The sequence below is a fragment of the Cervus canadensis genome, chromosome 1, assembly GCF_019320065.1.
Source record: "Cervus canadensis isolate Bull #8, Minnesota chromosome 1, ASM1932006v1, whole genome shotgun sequence".
NCBI lineage: Eukaryota > Metazoa > Chordata > Mammalia > Artiodactyla > Cervidae > Cervus > Cervus canadensis.
In genome coordinates this window covers 108,981,890-109,001,214 of record NC_057386.1, presented here as the reverse complement: position 1 = coordinate 109,001,214, position 19,325 = coordinate 108,981,890, and the positions used below count along the sequence as shown (strand labels likewise).

The 19,325-nt window shown below is 61.4% G+C and overlaps 1 protein-coding gene across 5 annotated transcripts in view; it reads left to right on the top strand.

Annotated features, from left to right (window-relative positions):
• The first annotated feature begins 6,624 nt into the window (after positions 1-6,624).
• Positions 6,625-19,325, top strand: part of SLC2A11 (solute carrier family 2 member 11) — a 15,513-nt gene continuing 2,812 nt past the window's right edge. For 2 of the 5 annotated variants that reach the window (XM_043434685.1, XM_043434684.1), the window contains exons 1-7: positions 7,203-7,352; positions 10,227-10,306; positions 10,792-10,890; positions 12,434-12,594; positions 15,592-15,716; positions 17,231-17,360; positions 17,838-17,986. In XM_043434685.1, the coding sequence (XP_043290620.1) occupies positions 7,223-7,352; positions 10,227-10,306; positions 10,792-10,890; positions 12,434-12,594; positions 15,592-15,716; positions 17,231-17,360; positions 17,838-17,986 (874 nt within the window). In that variant the 5' untranslated portion in view covers positions 7,203-7,222. Of the gene's footprint in view, positions 7,148-7,202; positions 7,353-10,226; positions 10,307-10,791; positions 10,891-12,433; positions 12,595-15,591; positions 15,717-17,230; positions 17,361-17,837; positions 17,987-19,325 lie in introns of those variants that run through there. The other 3 variants (XM_043434694.1, XM_043434703.1, XM_043434713.1) reach the window with 3 other exon arrangements.

The following is a 19,325-nucleotide window of genomic DNA, read 5'->3' as shown; positions in this document are numbered from 1 at the left end:
GCACTGATGGAGATGAGAGCCAAGTGGAGGCTGGAGGGTTGGGTAGCGGGCCCCCTGCCAGATGGGATGATCTGGGGAGGCTCTGTGAAGAAGTGATGCTTGATTGTCACTTTAAAAAGATGCCTGTGGCTGCTATGAGGAGAGCAGACGGCCAGAGGGATCTGGGGGCAGGCAGAGGATGCCAGGGATGCTGGTGGCTTGGGCAGGGCCAAACCTGGAGGACCAGGAGGGCCAGGATGTGGGTTTTTCCAGCAGACTAGACGGAGCTGTGAGACAGGAGTCAAGGTGACTTCAGGGACTGAGCTATAGGGGAGATGGAAGGCAGTGAACTTTTCCTGAGCTGGAGAACGCTTGGGCAGGCGGATGGAGCATCCTGTTCTGGCCTCACTGAGTCTGGGGGATCTATGTGACATCCGCATGGAAAAATCCAAGTGGCAGAGAGGCCAGGCAGGTGGCTCAAGTGTGGGTACCAGTCTTCAGTAGACCAATGGACTTTGTAGCCTTCGGCCCGCATGAGATGCCCGAGGCTCAAGGCCAGGCCCGGCCAGCTCGACCTTCATGAGTTAGAGAATGTGGACAAGCAGGGAGGCTGCAGCAGAGCCAGGACAGGGCTGCAGGGGCCAAGCAGCAGGAGGCCCTGGGACACGTGGCCTGGGAAGGCTCTGAGATGGGCAGCCGCGCCAAGGGCCCTGGATAACAGTGGCCACAAGGGAGAGGAAGTGCCCAGACCTTTACCAAACGGGAGCTCAACCTCGGACTCCAGTGTGACAGGTGAGGGAAGCCCTGGGCGGGGCTCTGAGTCCCCAACCAGTCAAGACAGTTGTCTCCAATGGATCATGGGAGGGCTAAGAGGAGTCCCTGGGGAGTGCTCTTGGAGGTCCACTTGGGAAGGGGGGCAGGGAGGAAGAGGCCCGGATGAAGGGGGCTGTGCATTTGGCTCAGGCCTGAGGAGAGGTCAGTCTGATAGAGCAGGAGTTGGATCAAGGTGTTGAGAGACTGGGTGGTGGAAGCAGGCTGAAAAATCCCTCCCTCAGGCAGCCTCTGTTTGCAGCTGAGCAGACCTAGGTCAGGCTGGAGGTGAACCCGGAGGAGCAGAGCCCACCCAGCTGGAGGTGCGGCTGCAGGCCAGGGATCCAGGGCCTCAGACACCCTGGCGGGCGCCCGCCAGGCTTCAAGAAGCCGGCAAGAGGGGTCAGGTTTCCTGTGTGTGTGGGGAAGGGGAGGGAGGCATTCCAGCCTGCAGGCTCTCTGCTGGGGTCATGCCGGGGCTAACGGAGGGGCCGTCATGGGATAGAGGGTCTGTCTCTCCCCTTTGACAGGGCCGATCAGGCAGGAGCCTGGTTTGGAGCTGAGGAGGCACACTCCTGGGAGCCCCGGGTGGGGGCAGGACATGCCAGGGAAGCACAGATTCTACTGCAGACCTTCCGTCCTGCCTGGAGAGTTCTCTCCCGGAGAGCCTGGGGGGTCCCCAGGTGGGGACTCAGGCCCAGTAGGAGACAGAGCAGGGCCTGGGGCGGGCCATCACCATGAGTCCGGGCTTTCCCGTCCAGCGTCAGGCCCAGGACTGGCCGCTCTGGAGGCACCAGGTCCGCGGCTCCCTCCCCTGGCACCTCCAGACAGTTCATTACAGAAAGACGCCCCAGGCTCCACACGTTCCCGGGAGCCAGGCTGACCCAGGAAGGTGGTGTGCTGAATGCTGACGGCTTTTACTCCGTCTGTCTGGCCTGAGCAGCAGGGCCGCCTCCTCTCTCCTGGGCTGAGGACTGTGGCGGGAGGGGTCTGTGGTCCCTTGCTGGCCTGGGGCCCCTGCCTGCTGCAGAGCAAGGAGCTCGGGGTGTCCGGGTCTGGACACCCCCAGAGGACCCCTTCCTCCCCTGTCCTACAGGCGGGACAGCACCCTCTGCCTGCCCACGGAGCCCACCTTCCTCTCAGGGCTCTCACACCAGGAGAGACAACCCCAAAACCTGGGGTCATCCCTGCCCAGTCCCCCCCAACACAGGGAACCCTCCAGCCCTCCCCCACCCCTAAGTCAGCGTTTCTTTCCTGGGACAGCCCAGATCTGACTCCATTCACTCACTTCCTTCCCTACCAGCTTCAGTGTTCTGTTAAGAGAGAGAGAGGGAGGGTGCTGGAAATGCCCCCCACTCCAGGAAGCCTCCCTGAAGAGACCAGAGCTCACCTACCTTCTCTTAGGGCCCCGTGCACTCAATTTTTAAATGTTATTTTATTCAGAAGGCAGTACAGGCCTGAAGCAGAAACACAGTGAGTGCTGGGGGCGCGGTGTCTTCCTGTGGATGACATGGGGCGCCCTCATGAGGACTTCCCCCCACCCCCACTGCTGTGGGTGGGCCTCACCGCAGCTCCAGCCTGCGCCCCCAGGAGCAGCTGGGTCCCCAGTGGCCCTTCCTGTCTGGGTCATGGGATATTTTTAGCATTGATTCCGGAACTCACTCGGCAGCAGCTGCTCGTGGCCGGAGGGTAAGAGGGACACACAGTCCAGGTGGGCTGCATCAGGCCTGCCCAGCAGATGGGGCGACTGGGGCCTAGCCTTCTGAGCCTGGTAGCAGAATCGACCTTCCAGGAATTTGAGGGTCTCCGAGTGGGCTGGGGAAGGCAGGGGGGCCATCAAGATGGAGGAGGAGGACAGACAGCTCGTGCAAAGGTCCTGAGGCAGCTGGAGGAACAGAGGTGGGAGAGGGGGAGGAGGAGGGGGGCTGCACGTGCTGAGAGGCTGGCCCACTGGGCCCTGCAGGCTGTGGTCTCTGTTCCGCAGGCAGTGAGGACCCTCAGTGAGGTGGGGTCAGACAGCGGCTGGCTCTTTGAAGGAAGCTGGGGGTCAGAGGAGAAGCTGGCCACAGCCTGCAGTGCCAGGCACTAGACAGAGACGGTGGAAGGGTCCAGGAGGCAGGAGGCACAGACCTCAGTAAGCACCTGGCCCAGTGAGGGAGCTGAGTTGGGGAGGGCCAGGTCCGGTTCAGAGACTAAGCCGCCCTGCCGCCACTGGGCTCCTGTCAAGGAATCCTGACAAGAGGCTCTGCACCCAGCCTGCCCCCTGGCTGAGCAGTGGGGCCTGGGGCTCCCTGCCCGGCCCTCGGTTGGCTGGACAAAGCAGTCTTTCCCAGCTGCTGGGCCAGCCTGACCCTCAGTGCCTGGCTGTCACAACCCTCGGCAACTGCCCCTCGTTCCCACTCGCCACCGTGGCCACCACCCAATCGGCAGAGCCGCCTCCAGCTGGCGCCCAGACCGGCTGGCGGGGCCTCCCCCTCCTCTGCCTGGGCTATTTTCGGGCTCAGTGTGGCTGCGGGGCCGTGTTTTGGAAGATTATCTGCTTGGCCAAGTCGGCCAAGTGGCAGGGCTGGGGATGCGAGTTCACAGAGACACGTGTGTCCCCGCGTGGGTCTGCCCCCCCTGCCCCTGCCCGCTGGGCTGTACGTGGGATCTGGTCCACTTGAAACCTAAGGCCACCCTGTCCCATGGCCTTCCTTAGCCGTTGCCGGCTGGCCAGGTCATCAGGCAGTTCCGGCCTGTGGTCTGGCAGTGACCTGGAAGGCCAGGGCCACCACTCGGAGCCTTCGCCCAGAATCAGTGACTCAGCGCTCAGAGAGGCCTGGGGCGCCACACCTCCCTCCTGGCTTGACCCCCCGCCCCGACAGCCCTGCTCCCACACCCCGGAGAGGGAGCCCCAGGCCGGGTGCATGGACAGGAACTCTGTGCCCTCAGGGCCCTGGAAACACCACCCCAAACCCTGCTGCCAGTTTACTCAAGACCTTCTCCCAGCCTTGCCCGCCCTTCACTTGTGTGAGGTATCGGGGCCTCTTTAAAAAAAAAAAAACAAATGCAAAATTACAGATCTAAGATTAGGTACGAAAGTACCTCGTTTGCTTAGAATACCGATAAACAAAACAAGCGACAAGTTCGTTAAAGGTAATAAATAGCACCTCATATCAAAGCCGGACAAAATCCCCTCCCTGGTCAGAAGCCGTGCCCAGGTCAAGCAGGGGCTGGTGAGAGAGGAACCCCAGTTAACCAGGCCCCCGGGGGAAACAGGCTGGGGTGGGGGGAAGGTATGGGGAAGTGGGGGGACGGGCCCAGGAAGGGGTGGGCTCCCTGTTCAGCTCCGTCCCAGACCTGTCCAGGTGGCCTGGCCACAGGGGACTGGTTGCTTTGGTGTTCTCCCCTCTCCCCCGCTCCATGGGCCCTGCTGGGAGGGGGCCTCCCCCAGCAAGGAATGCGGGTGTCAGCCCTACAGACGCTGGTCTAACCGCCATCCCCACCGCCCCCCACCACCCTTCGCCTCCAGATGTGGGCACAGCTGTATTTTTAGAACAGCCAGCCACAAGGACATTCTTTCCTTCTGATTAAGACGGCTTTAAGTCTCCGGTCCGCAGTCACGATCGGCTCCAGTGCTCAGTCTCCGAGTGTCAAAGGGTGGCCAGGAGGGGCTGCTCACCGGTGCTTGCTTGAGGTTTTTTCTTTCTTTCTGTCTTCTGAATTGTTAAGTTGGAAACGTGACCCAGAACTGGAGTGGATGCCAGTTCCTTAGGAGGAGGGGGAGGGGGGAGGGGGCAGGTGAGGGGAGGGGAGGGCGAGGAGGGCAGAGCTGGGTCTTGGGGTAGAGCCTGCAGGGGCTGCCCCCAGGCCGTGCCCTCCACACTCGGCCAGGTCCACAGGTGGGCCAGGTGTGTCTGGAGATAAAGAGAGGGCGGGGTACCTGCCCTCAGGATGCTGGGTGCAGGCAGTCAGTAGACACACGTGGGGCCTGAGGACGCAGCACCTGTGCAGGGGGCAGGTCAGTTATTATGATGTCCCCATTTCACAGGTGAGCAGACGGAGGCTGGGAGACAGGAAGTAAGTGCTGGGATTGCAGGGGCTCCATTGGGATCCACCACAACCAGGCCCGTCGCCGGCCTGCTGAGCTTGGGGGTGGCTCACTGCCCACCTTGGCAACCTGGTGGCCAAGGTCAGCTGGCCTCTGAGCTCTGCCCAGTGCCCCCTATGGAGCCTGTTGGTGCAGAGTAGAGATGCCAGCCTAAGTGGGAAGGCTGCAAGGAGGAGGGGACTTCGAGCAGCCTGGAACGGCTCTTGAGCCCTTTCTGGAAAACACTGCTGACCAAGAAGGACACTGAGGTCAGAGAAGGGGCAGTCAGGTCAAATCCGTTTGGCCCATCGGTGGTCAGGAGCGGTAGGGGCCCAGCCACCACTCCACCCGAAGATGGGCGTCCCGCTGACGGGCTGAAGGGCAGATCAGGGCCGCTGGGGTCCAGCCTGGGCCCTGGCTCCAGGCCTTAGGCCTCTGCCAAGACTCCTGTCCCACAACCTCACGGATCAGAGAGGGAAGGCAGGCAGCGAGGCAGAGGCAGGGTGGGCTGGGTAGCAGACCTTCCAAGGCCCTGGCTCACCGGCCAGGTGCGGGCTAGGTGAGCTGGACAGAGGAAGCGAAATCACCCGGGGCTCGCGGAACCGGGGATGCCCAGACTCGGCCAGGAGCTGCGGGGTCAGCTCCCGCTGGAGGGCCCGGCGCCTGGTGGGGCGCCAGCTCAAGCCTCTTTGTCTACGCCACAGAGCCCCAGAAGGTCCCGCTGCGCCGACACTGGCAGCGCAGGCTTTGTCGGCCCCTCGCAGCCAGAGAGGGTCTCCGCGGCGTGGGTGGGTCCCTGGGAGCTGGCACCCGGAGGCAGGCTGGACGGGTCACCCACGGGTCTGGAGGCCACATCTCTGGGGAGGTCCCCGAGCCCGGGTAGTGATGAAGGCCTCATCTGGGGACGGGCTTGGGTCAACCAGGCGGCCCTGCCGCTTCTGCGGGGCTAGAAGCAGCCAGTGGCTTTTTCCGGCAAGGACCTGATGGAGCCCTCCAGCCGGCTTTGCGGTATCGATCGCCTGCGGTGCGAGCCTTGCTGCTCCCGCCTCCCGCTGAATGCTGGGCACGGGCCTCCCCGGCCTCCGCCCTCCCCGCCACTCTGGGTCTCAGTTTCCCAGTCTGCAGAGTAAGAGGCTCTGGCGTGTAGAAGCGAGCGTGCCTGGCTCCCAGGGCTGGGAAGGGGCGCCACCACCCCCGCTGGACGCGGGCGCGGAGGTCCTGAGCACGGTGGCCGTGGGCAGGCCGCCCCTCCTCCCCTGCTGCCTTCTCCGCCTTCCCACCCGGGAAACCGACGCTGGGTGGGAATCCACGCGGGAAGGCCCGCGGGGGAGGCAGCTGTCCCCGCTCCCCCGACTCGGGCGTGGTTTGGCCGCCCCATCCCGCAGGGTCTGCTGCACCGCACTTGAGATCTGACAGCCCAGCCGGGACTTCCAGCACGGCTGCGGGGTACAGGATGCGGGCTCCCCCTTGTGGAGTCTCAGGGACTCCTCCGTAAGGGAGGCTGAAGCCACCCGGTGTGGGGTGTTGAGAGGATTCGTCAGCAGCACCGGGCAGCCACCAACACTCACACCCTTGACTTTCACATGCTGAAGGTTAAACTCGCCGTTAATGTTTGCCGAAGAGAAACCTCAAGCTTCCTTGCTCAAGGATAATAATTAGTGTCTGGGGAGCCCACACTGAGGGGGTGGGGGTGGGGGAGCTGACTCCAGCGAGGTGTCCAGGCGGCATCTGGCGGTCGGGGGCGTAGGGAGGCGGAGCGGGTGCTATTACGGCAGTGGATCATCTCAAGAGATGCAGAGAAACGAGCACTTAGCAATTGCTAATATTTTATCTTGTGTATTTTTCCTTAAAAATGCATGACGCTTCAAAAGTTCAGAGCAACGAAAATAAAACCCAAGCAGGAGCAAGAGGAATACTGCATCATCCCTTGCGGTGTGTGTCCTGTCACCGTCTTCGCTCAGATGACCTCCTGGGGTGACTTTTGGGTCTATGTTTCCATGACCACAAATAGCATCTTTGGCAGGTCTGGTTTAGGTTTGACCTTAATCCACCTCCTGGATTCAAGCAGGACCTGAGAAGCCCTAGGAAATGAAAGATTAATCCGGCCCAGCGGACCCAGTAGTTGCTCACTTGACAAAGTCCGCTGGACTGGACTCATCTTGTCTCCGGGGCCAGCGCGGCTTCGCACACAATGTATGCCTGGGCTGCAACCCGAGACCCGCTCTCCCATCCGGGTTCCTAGTCCGCGGCTCTGCCGGAGACGGACAGATGAGAGCGCTCCAGAGACTGGTGGGTCGGCCTTTCGTCCCTCCGAATCCTGCCCCTCCTCCGTGGAAAGGGCGGGGACACCTGGGCTGGAGGAGCATGGGGATGTCCGCGCAGAATCAAGGGCTCGGCCTCAGAGTGCCCGGGGACGGAGACCTCCCGGGGACGGGGCCCTCCCGGGGACAGGGGTCTCCCGGAACCTGGCAGAGGGCGGGGGCGCCAGATGGAGGTGAGAGGCGGCCCCGAAGAGGGGCCGGAAGGGGCCGCGGCGGAGGTCCACAGAAGGGCGCGGCAGGGGCCGGCAGAGAGTCGGTCCGGAGGCCGCAGCGGGGCAGGGCTCGGCGAACCAGGGCTGGGATTTCGGGCAAGTCCCGAGCGCGCTGATCAGAGCCGCCAGCCAAGACCTGCGGGGGGGGGGGGGGCGGAGGCAGGCTGTTTGTTGGGCGAGAAGTCCCCGGATCGGAGCTCCCTTCCGGTCTGCAGAGGTGGGCCCGGGCTGGCCCTCGGAGCTGCAGAAACGGGGGGATGGAGGATGCGCGCGAGCCGCCTCATCCCGGATACCGCCTCGGACCCTGGAGACCCGCTCGCGGGCCCCCCACCCCCTCACACCCTGTGCGCCTGCGCGCGCGTTAAGGCGCGCCTTGCTCCAGCCTTCGCAAACGCCCACCGCACAAGCGCCTCGCCGTCCACTCGGGTCCGCTTCGGCCGAAGGTCTGGCTGGGGCGCAGGGTGCTGGACCTGCCCCCACCAGCATCCCTTAGGTTCTCGTGCGAGCCGGACAGCGCCCTTAGACGCAGGAGCCCCTGGCCACTGCACCCGCTCCTCGTCCCGTCCGGGGCCTGTCTCCCACCTTCATCTCCTCCACGCGCCCCCTAAACTCCGTCTCCCGTCACCTCCTGCTTCACCCAGGGAGCCAGGCATCCGGAAGAGCACGTTCACACCGCCCACCTCCCCACCCCGGGGGGGTTCCCCGCCAGGGGAGTTCCTTCAGACCCTTGCACGGCGCCTCCCCTCATCTCCTTGGTCCTCGTGCGGGACCACGGGCGGGACGCCCCCCCACCCCGCCCCCGACTGCGGGCGTCTTCCCTGACCACGCCCCAGACCCCGCCCCCTCCCCTTCCCCTTTCTCTGTGTGTGTGTGTGTCTGCACCAGCGCAGTTCAGTTCAGGTCAGTCGCTCAGTCTTGTCTTTGCGACCCCATGAATCGCAGCACGCCAGGCCTCCCATCACCAACTCCCGGAGCTTACTCAAACTCATGCCCCAGCTAACACCCTACATATTTTTCTTGTTCATTTATTACTGCCTGTCATTCCCCCGCTGGAAGGAAGGTTCCATAAGATCCCGGATTTCGTCTTTTTGGTTCACTGCTGTTATCCTCAGCACCTAGAACCGTAGATTCATTGCCCAGAGTGGGGAGGCAAGCCATCTTTACTCACTGAATGACTCCTCCCCACCATAGGTAATGTTTGAAGGCTGTTCAAGGCCAGTCGCCCCAGGCTTAGGCGGTCTCCTTGCGCGATCTCAGGGAATTCAGTAATTTATGCTGCCTTGGAGACCCGCCAGCCTCCTCCCTGCCACAAGGGCTCAGGTCTCACCGGGTGACTTGCTGCTTCCTGCGGATCTGCGCTCCCAGTGGGCCTCTTCACCAGCAGGCAGCCCAGCAGGGAGCTTCTGCGTGACTCCAGCGGGATTGGACTCCTGGGTTCCCACCTGGCTTCCCTCTGTGGCTTCCTGCTTGGGAGGAAGTCACTTAGCCTTGTAGGAACTTGGCGGCCGGCCAGGGTGCCCGGTACAAACCTGCCCACAGACTGATGGCAACATCTTTGGCACGGTCCTGCCCTGGAGCCCTTTCCCCCGCCTCCCCACCCCAGCCCAGTTTCTCACCATCCAGTGAAAGCAGGTCTGTTTCCACCCCTCCATCCCCACCCGGCCCCCATATCTGCCCCCCAGCTCAGTTCCTGGCTGGATCAGGCACTCGGTATTCATCGGATGAACGAGTAAGTAGCCTCAGGTTCTGGAAATTTTTCACAAAGTCCTGAGTCAAACATCCTTCTGCCATGAAACTTGCATTTAAGTATTAAAAGAAGTAATAAATATGACACAGTACTTTACACCTGGGGGACAATTTTCCAGAACAAGAAAGGTAGTGTAGAGTTACTAGGAAAAGATCAACAATCCAATTTTTGTATAGTTAACTACTTTGTGAGTGTCTCGTGAAATATCTGAGGGAAGCAGGTCACTGCTCTTTGGAAGAGTGGAGAAGCTTCAGTGTGTACTGAGCTTTCAAAAGATTTAATGAGTATGTGTGTGTGTGTGTGTGTGTGTGTGTGTGTGCGCGCGCGCATGCTAAGCTGCTTCAGTCGTATCCGACTCTGTGCAGCCCCATGGACTCTGGCTCACCAGGCTCCTCTGTCCGTGGGATTCTGCAGGCAGGAACACTGGAGTGGGTTGCCTTGCCCTCCTCCAGGGGATCTTCCTGACCCAGGGATCAAACCCAGGCCTCCTGCATCTCCTGCAGTACATGTGGATTCTTTACCGCTGTGCCACCAGGGAAGCCACTTAATGAGCATACTATTTTGTAATAAAAAAATGGCAAGACGGGGACTTCCCTGGTGGTCCGGTGGTTAAGACTTCACCTTCCAATGCAGGAGGTGCTGGTTTGATCCCTGGTCCTGGGAGCTGAGATCCCACATGCCTCTCGGCCAAAAAAAACCAAAACATAAAACAGAAGCAATATTGTAACAAATTTAATAATACTTTGAAGAAATGACCCACATTAAAAAAATCTTTAAGTGGGGGGGGGGTGGGAGGGAGACTCAAGAGGGAGGGGATATATTTATACTTAGAGCTGATTCATGAAACCAACACAACATTGTAAGGCAGTTATTCTCCAATTAAAAATAATTTTAAAAAGTGTGAAAAAAAATCTTAAAAATATGTATATATAAGAGGCAAACTCTAAATAGATGGTGAATCCCTAGGAAAACTTACCAACCTGACAACGGGGCACCAGGGGGCTGGGCCTCCTGGGGGTGCCTTGGGGAGCCCCCCGCCTGTCTCGGGGTGCTGCTCTAGGACGAGACGCTGCCTCTTGTTGCACCAGGTGTGTGCGCGCCGGCTGCCCCCCAGCCTGGAGGTCGCCATCAGCGTCAGCAGGGCTGCGGCTGCTCTCTGCGGCTCAAGGTGCCTCCCAGGTCCCCACACGTGTAGGTCCACGTGGCCCCTTCTCTTAACAGAGGGGGGCACCCAGCCTGTCTGTGGAGACAGCTGCCCTGAACTCAGGGGATCCCGGTCTGCCAGAGGCAGAGCTTCACTCTCCTGAGGCCCCAGCTCAGAGTGTGGTCCCCAGAGCCACAGCAGGCACGCCCCGGGGGCAGCTGGGCAAGGAGCTGGGGGCCGGGAATGGCTGTCCGTCTCAGGAAAACGCGGTCAGGGCCGAGGGGCAGCGGGATCCCGGGCTCAGAGCAGAAGGTGAGGGGGGGTCTCTGCCCCCTGCCCCAGGCTGTGACCCAGGCACCTCCTCTCTGCCTCTGTTTCTTCATCTGCAAAGTGGGGGCGTCACCGCCGCCAGCTTCAGACAGGTCGCCATATGGGACTGGTGGGCTCCAGCCCCGCGGGAGGGAGGTGGAGGCTGCCGTGGGTCACTGGGTCCTCTCCTCTCTTCTCAGGTTCAGGGCAGGGTCCTGCTCCTGACCATCTGTGCAGCTGGCATTGGTGGAACTTTCCAGTTTGGCTACAACCTCTCCATTATCAATGCCCCGACCTTGGTACGTACCCTGCATGCCCACTGTTACCATCCCAGCGTTAACAGCGGCCCACGTTGCATCTGCAGGCCGCCATCTGCTTGGTGGAGCTTCCTCCCACGCCTCCACCTCCACTGGGCTGTTCCCCAGGCCTTGCGAGTTCAAATCCAGCTCTGCCCTCTCTCCTGAAACTCACACATGCTCCTGTGTCTCTGATGTCAGCAGATGACTGCTCCCATTCCCCCAGTGGCAGGGGTCCACCCTGATTCTGCCCTCTCTCCTGGAAAAGCACCAAGTCCTTCCTGACTGTCTCTGGCTTCCAGCCATTTTTCCTTGGGTCTCTGCCATGATCCCAGTTCAGACCCATCTTTCCTGCCTGGATTGCTTGCCCAGCCTCCCCACTGGCCTCCCCGCCTTCAGCCTCTCCCCTTGTAGGTACTGTCAAGTCTGATCAAACCACTGCCCTGCTCAGAAATCTGTGACTCCCAGTGCCTGTAGGCATTCCTTAGGGGTTCAGATGATAAAGAATCTGTCTGCACTACGGGAGACCCGGGTTCAATCCCTGAGTCAGGAAGATCTCCCGGAAAGGGGAATGTCAACACACTCCAGTCTTCTTAGTTGGAGAATTCCATGGACAGAGGAGCCTGGCAGGCTACGGTCCACGTGGTCGCAAAGAGTCAGACATGACTGAGAAACTAATAAACACACACACACACACATCTACCTGAAGTCCAAGGCCTCCTGGGGTCCGAACCTGTCCGCCTGTCTCGCACCTTGATTCTCCCAACTCCGTGCCCAGAGCAGTTAAACACAGACCCCCAGTGGGCCAGGCCCTCCCTGCCCCTCCAGAGCTACCCAGATGCCATCACCTGCCTGGAGCCTTCCTTCAGCAAGCTCCCAGCTGGACTCAGCCTCCTGCTGGTCCCCTCTTGGGGTTCCATCACCTCTGAGTCCCCAGCAAGCTCGCCGGGCCTGTGCCCATTCTCAGCAAGTGCCCGTGGAAAGGCGGCATCTCTCAGCCCAGTGATAGAAGCCACCTCTGACCCACCTGACTGAGAAGGTCACGTGTCCCGTCACATAGCTGGGGCTGCAGGAAAAACAGGTCCCAGGATGGAACTGGGGCCCTCCCGACCCTTCGGGGTTAGGGTTAGGGTGCAATAGAGCAACTGTCAGCAGACTCACTTCCCGTCCAGGGATGGAGCCCGGGGAACAAACGCCCCTCTGGCCTCTTCTGATACCCTGCTGATGCTCACCGATGGCCAAGTCGATCAGAAAGCTGGCCCACGGGGGAGCCCACTGATGTGGCCCAGGTGGGGCTGGGGGAGAGATGGGGCTGATCCTGGGCTCAGAGGGGCCACATAGACACTGACCACCTCTGAGCTCCAGAACACACTGCGACAAAGACGGCACAGCGCCCCGCACTCAGGGGAGTTCTGTCCCCCCGACAGCGGGCAGGGTGGCTGGGGAGGCTGCCTGCCCTGTGGAGGTGGGGCCTGGGGGAGAAGGCCTGTTGTGGGGAGCCCCCACCCCAGGGTGGGGGGGTGCTGACCGGCATCTGTGTTCACAGCACATTCAGGAATTCACCAATGAGACGTGGCGGATGCGAACCGGCCAGCCGCTGCCCGACCATCTGGTCCTGCTCGTGTGGTCCCTCATCGTGTCCCTGTATCCCCTCGGGGGTCTCCTGGGAGCGCTGCTCGCTGGGCCCCTGGCCGTCACGCTGGGAAGGTGAGTGCTTCCCATGGACCCCGAGTGCCTCTCGATGAGGGGCACCCCAGCCCACGGGCTGAGGGGTGGGGGCAGGACACCCAGCAGGCCCTGGCCCCGGTCAGCTCCGCACCGGCCCCTGGCTCTGCCTGCCACGTCACCGAGAACCCCACATTTCCCGGGGACGTGTTGGAGGGAAGAGTCCGCGCTGGGAGGGAGGAAGGACCCACGGCTGACAGCATAACACAACGCAGCCCAACACCGCTCAGTCGAGGCCAGGCCTCCCCGTCCATCACCAATCCCGGAGCCTGCTCAAACTCACGTCCATCAGGTCGGTGATGCCATCCAGCCATCTCGTCCTCTGTTGTCCCCTTCTCCTCCCACCTTCAACCTTTCCCAGCATCAGGGTCTTTGCCAATGAGTCAGCTCTTCGCATCAGGTGGCCAAAGTATTGGAGTTTCAGCTTCAGCATCAGTCCTTCCCATGAATATTCAGGATTGATTGCCTTTAGGATGGACTGACTGGATCTCTTTGCAGTCCAAGGGACTCTGAAGAGTCTTCTCCAACACCACAGTTCAAAAGCGTCAATTCTTCTGTGCTCAGCTTTCTTCATGGTCCAGCTCTCACGTCCATACATGACCGCTGGAAAGACCGTGGCTTTGACTAGACGTGACCGTGAACAGGTGCTTTCTCCCCGAGGCCCCCCTTTGTATCCACCTGAGGCAGTTCTTGGGTCGCAAGCAGGAGACAGACTGACTGAGGAATGGAAAGCTGTGAGAGCGCGGAGTGCCCTGAGGCAGCTCACCTGACGAAGGAGGTGCTCGGAAGCCCGGCCTGGTGCGGGCCTGGGGCGGGCGGGCCGAGGCCTGCAGCCTGGGCTGTCCTGGGGGGGTCGGGGAGGTCACCGTGAGCGCGTCAGCTCCGGGCACACTGCGGCTCCAGCGTCTGCACTCGGGCTCAGAGCGCTGGGAGACGGCTTGTTACTGGCCGAGTCAGCGGGAGAGAAGGCAGGCCGGACTCCCACCATCCCTCCTTGGCTGGCCGCCCAGCACGCGTCAGCACCATTCTCCCGGATCTTCAGCTCCCCACGTGTGCCCCCTCACGGTACCCATTCCCGCCCTGAGCCCGCCCAGGGCACTGCCTCGCCACAGCCACCAGCGCCGACGCAACCAAGCTGACCTGCCCGCACACGGGGTTTCCACGAGGCGGTCAGTCTGCGGTTCACCTGTCAATATCCTGCCGTCTACACGCTGATGGTAAACTTAACTGCCCTCGGGACCTCTCACGGGAAGAAAGCAGAAGAAAGAGTACAGACAGACCAAGGGAAAGGAAGCCAGCGGGTGAATTCAGTTTAGGGCACAGGACCCCGAGCCTTGGGAACACAGGGAGGGGTCTGCTCCGGGGTTTTGGAGCCGCTCACGCTGTCGCCCGCCTTGCTGACGTCCATGCTCCGGTCTCCCAGACGGTATCGGCTCAGCACTTCCACGGGCTGCCGCTCTGTGCCCACCAGGGTGACCCCAGTCTTTGTGCTGGAGTGGGTGCAGCAGTCCTCCTGGTGTGGGTCCCTTAGCAGGCTCCACCCTCTGAGGTGAGGAGGCTCCTGCATGACGAGGCCCCTGAGATGACGCTGGGTGCCGTGGGCTCTCGCCCGGCATCACTGAGGTAACCTCCGCTGTCAGAGGCAGGGGTGCACAGGACGTCGTGTTCCGGTGTTTAACACAAGCGTCAGCTGCAAGTGACAGAAAGCCGGGACTCAGTTGGCTAAAACGGCAGCCAGACACCCCAGTCTGATGTTTCTCCTCTACCAAGGCATAGCGACCAGTCAGGAGTTATTTCAGGTTAAAAAGATAATAATTCACTGAAGTTGTGGCTTTGCTCCAAAGTCCGAAGTCTTGCATTCTGATTCTCTGGAGGCACTTGGAGCACTACAGTCTTCCCAGTCTAGAGGGTCTAAGGGCAGAGCATCTGGCAGTTGGTCTGGACCCAGTAGAAAACACTCCCCTCACAGGACCCGGGTTTGCAGATCACCCAGATGATGACACTCACCGTGGGACAAGCTGCCTCCAAACTGGAAAGAAGCCATTTGAGATTTTTCCATCCTTTTCTTTTTTTTTAAATTACCAGCCGCCTCTGGCCCGTTTCCCCATCAGGACCTGAGCTGCAGGCTCTCCTGTGAGCTCCCCTGGTGACCTCAGAATGGCGCCTCCGAGCGCAGTGTCAGGAACCCAGAGCCAACGCCTCGTGTGGGAGGAGCCACCAACGGGCCCAGTGCCCCCTCCCCAGTTTGCCAGTCTGTCCCGCTGAACCAGCTGGGCAGGGGCCATCCAGATGTCCTGTTCTGGGCAGTGACTGTAATGAATGGAGGACACACGGGAGGTTACTTGGCTTCCCTTCCTTTCCTTCCCAGGGTTTCATTGGGTCTGAGAAATAAGATATTAGGCACTTGGCTTTTCAAAGGACTTTGAGGAGAGTGGTGCTCAGTCTGTAGGGATAAACCCATAAAATATGAGTTCTGCCCGTTCAAGCTCTGGTAGAGGCAGAAAGGACAGCAATCTGGGGGTGTACTGGGGACAGGGGGCTTCCCTGGTGGCTCAGATGGTGAAGAATCTGCCTGCAGTGCAGAAGACCAGGATTCGGTCCCTCGGTCGGGAAGATCCCCTGGAGGAGGGCGTGGCAACCCACGCCAGTATTCTTGCCTGAAGAACCCCATGGACAGAGGAGCCTGCTGGGCTGCAGTCCACGGGGTAGCAAAGAGTCGGACGTGACAGAAGCGACTTGGCATGCACCCTCTGGGGCTGAGGGTGGGGCATGCCGTGGGCGACCCCAGCTGCAGTGGCCAGCATCACTTCTGTGCAGGCAGCTCACACTCCACACACACACACACACACACACACACACACACACACAGGGGCGTGATCAGGGCTGGCCGCGGCTGCAGGAAAGGGTCCTGGGGATGGGGGGGGGGTCACCCTTGGCCCTGAACCTGAGCGGGCCTCACCTGTGTTCTGCTTCCCCAAGGAAGAAGTCCCTGCTGGTGAACAACGTCTTCGTGCTGGCCGCCGCGGCCCTGTTTGGCTTCAGCCGCAGAGCAGGCTCCTTCGAGATGATCATGCTGGGAAGACTGCTTGTGGGCATCAGCGCAGGTATGGGGTGGGCGTGGGGCCCTTCCTTCCCATTGCCCCTTATTCCTTTCATTCACTGATTTCTTTTCCAGGCGTGCTCACCATTGTTTTTTTTTCATGATTTATCTTAAAAGGCTCATATAACTAGATACTTAAAGTGGATCTAGAGAAAATGGAAACGCTCTACAGGGCTGGGAGGACAAACATCCCAAGAAGGCTAAGCCGGGAACTCCCTGGCGGTCAAAGTGTAGAGGCATGTAGGAGGAGATCTCTGGTCATCCCTACAGAAGCCGAGGAGCCTGCCAGGGACCTCAGGCTCGTGCAGGGGTGGGGGGTGGAGCAGAATTTTGAGCGTGTCCACCTGGGCTTTTAGGGGCGCCACCATCAGTCCCCTTGACGGCCTACTGTCTATACAGCCGGGTTCCAATGTCCTCATTAGGTGTCTATTCCTGAGACACAAAGCGCTCCACAATTCAGTGGCTTAAAGCCAGCAATGCTGATTCACTCACGGTTCCTATGGGTGAGGAACCAGAGTGTCTTAGCCGGGGGGTCCTGGCTAGGGGCTGCTCGGGAGGCTGTAATGTGCCAGGTGGGGCTGTGGTCAGCTGAGGTTTGGCCGTGGCTGGTGGGCCTGCTGCTGAGATGCTGTCGCCCTTGTGTGCTGTTTCCGGGGGCCATGCTCCCCAGCCTGCGCGGGTCTCCCAGCAGGGCTGCTGAGTGTCCGCACAGCCCAGCGGCTGGCTTCCTGCAGGGGAAGTGATGGGCAGCTGAGAGCCTGTGTGTGTATGCGTGCGTGTGTGTGTGTGTGTGTGTGTGCGCGCGCCCGCGAGGAGTGAATCCCAGGGAGGCTTACGGCCTGATCTCAGGGGTCACACACCGTCAGCTTCGCCACGAAGGAGGTCAGTAACAGTCGCCCACGCTCAGGGACGGAGGGGCCAGGTCAGACGGTGGCTTTGTGCCCTGAGTTCCTGGCGCAGAAGGAACCCCTCCTTCAGTGTACCTCTGAGAATGTCTGGCCATCAGCGCAACCCCGTTCCTCCCAGCTCCCCCACCAGTGCTCAGAGAGGCAGGGCCTTGTCGAGGACCTGTTTCCTGACCCGAGGTCAGGGAGGGACTGCAGGGGCACCGCAGCCGTGTTCCCGGGCAGACCAATGGTGCTCTGGTACTGCCAGCTGCTGCCCTCTGGGGTGGGCGGGGGCGGGGCGGGGGGCGGCGCCTGCCCGGCGCCCCACGGGGGGACAGGTGCCTCTCTGGGGCAGGCGGGAGGGGGACAGCCTACAGCTGATGGGCGCCGCTCCCTCCCGCCCCTCCCACTCCCCAAGGGTGACCAGGGCTTCTCTCCCAGGAGTCCTGGGGGAGGACTGGAGTCCTGCTTGCCCGACGGCGGGGTTTGGGGGGCGGGGAACCCCCCCAGAGCGCTCAGGCTGAGGGAGCAGCACTGGGGGCCGGTGGATGGGAACCTGGGGTGCCGATGGGGGTGGGGGTCAGGGGTGGGGGAGCCCGGCCTGTGGCTGACCATCGCCCTGCACGGCCAGGTGTAGGCATGAACGTCCAGCCCATGTACCTGGGGGAGAGCGCCCCCACGGAGCTCCGAGGGGCCGTGGCCATGACCTCCGCCATCTTCACCGCCCTGGGGCTCGTGATGGGTCAGGTGGTCGGACTCAGGTACACGCCGCCCCCCCCCCCCACGCACGCTGAATGGTGAGAGGGCAGCCTGAACTTCCCCCCACCCCCAAGTAGATTCAGACGTGGCTTCCTTGGACGAAGGCATCGAAAGCCGTCCATGGGCTTCTGGCCAGCGGGGTGTCCGTCAGCCTCTTCCAGCCCCAAAGGACCAGGCAGCAGGGACAAGTCTGGACAGAGGACAGGGGGCAGGCTTGGGCTTTGAACGGGAGCGTGTACTGTTTGTCCCAGAAAAGAGAGGCGAGGGCAGAACCTGCTGCCCTGGGGAGAGCCCTGGAGAGAGGAGTGGCCAAGGATAAGGGGAGGCCACGGCCCTGCCCTGCCGTGCGTCCCTAGCTGGGTGTCCGACCCAGAGCTGGCTAGGAGGAGGCACAGGGGAACGCAGACGCTGCCCTCGGGGGTGGGAGGGAACAGGGCTCTGGCCAGGAGGCGCTGGCCCAGCCTCTCCTGTCTCCCCAGGGAGCTCCTGGGTGGTCCGCAGGCCTGGCCTCTGCTGCTGGCCAGCTGCCTGGTGCCCGGGGCGCTCCAGCTGGCCTCCCTGCCCCTGCTCCCCGAAAGCCCACGCTACCTGCTCATTGACCGTGGAGACCCCGCAGCCTGTCAGGCAGGTGAGCCTCTGGCCTGGGCCCCCGGACCACCCTTGACCATGGGGCACATGTGGTCAGGGTGCGCGGGTCCCTTTCTCGTGTGGGAAAAGCTGTTGCTCTCTCTGCGCCCTCATTTCAGGCTCCATCCGTCCCTTCCATGCTCTTTACAGGGGCTGTCCTGAGTGGCAGGGCAGCGGGAGGGGACAGACCCAGCCCCTGCCATCCAGGAAGCCCCACGGGAGTGTGAAGAAAGAGCCACAGGCAAGATGATGAAACCCCGCGCAAGGGCTCAAGGGTTGAGCAAGGGCCCAATGCCAGCTAGGCTGGTGGGCTCACCTGCTAGCCAAGGCCACAGTAAGGATGCCCAAGGAACAATCCCCAAACCTCCGGCTTAAAACAGCAATCCTTTACGGTGGCCTCCTCTACTTATTCACTTGTTGGGCTGGGCTACATGACCCTGCTGATTTCAGCCGGGCTGGCCCAGGGTGCCAGGGTCAGCGGGGGCTAGCCAGTCCAGCCTGCTTTTGCTGGAGGTTTTGCTCATCTTGGTCACTCTTGAGGGTCAGCGGGGCATCGGCTGATCTAGGACGGTCCTAGCTGGGCTAATCCTGCGGGCTAGAGCAAGTCACAGGGCAGAGTCAAGGGGCGGTGTGCACACGCCCACTTAGTGGGTTCAGTTCAGTTCAGTCGCTCAGTCGTGTCCATCTCTTTGCGACCCCATGAATCGCAGCACGCCAGGCCTCCCTGTCCATCACCAACTCCCGGAGATTACTCAAACTCATGTCCATCGAGTCGGTGATGCCATCCAGCCATCTCATCCTCTATCATCCTCTTCTCCTCCTGCCCCCAATCCCTCCCATCATCAAGGTCTTTTCCAATGAGTCAACTCTTCGCATGAGGTGGCCAAAGTATTGGAGTTTCAACTTCAGCATCAGTCCCTCCAATGAGCAGCTGCCAAATCCTGCAACCCCAGGGGTGGCGTGGGCATGGGGACCCCCGGAGAGCCGGGGCGGTAGTGGCAACCTGCTACAACTGTGTCCTGTGTGAGGCACCTGCAGACCACCGGAGTTCTTAAAGCCTTTCTAGTCCATGGGGCTGTGAAGTGAACTGGCCGGGAAGATCACCCCAGCCAGAACCGGGGGCCCTGGGAAGGAGATAGGAGCTGGGTGTGGGGAGCTCACTATGGGGGCCACCGAGAGGCTGGGGACTCAGCCCAGTGCCCTCTGCCCCTGCTCCTCCCCCTCCCCCCTCCCTTATTCCTCCCCTCCCCCTCCCTTCCCCCTTCCCCTCCCCTGCCCCCTCTTCCGCTCCCCCTATCCTCCCCCCCTCCCCCTTCCCCTCCCCTCCCCCCCTCCCGCTC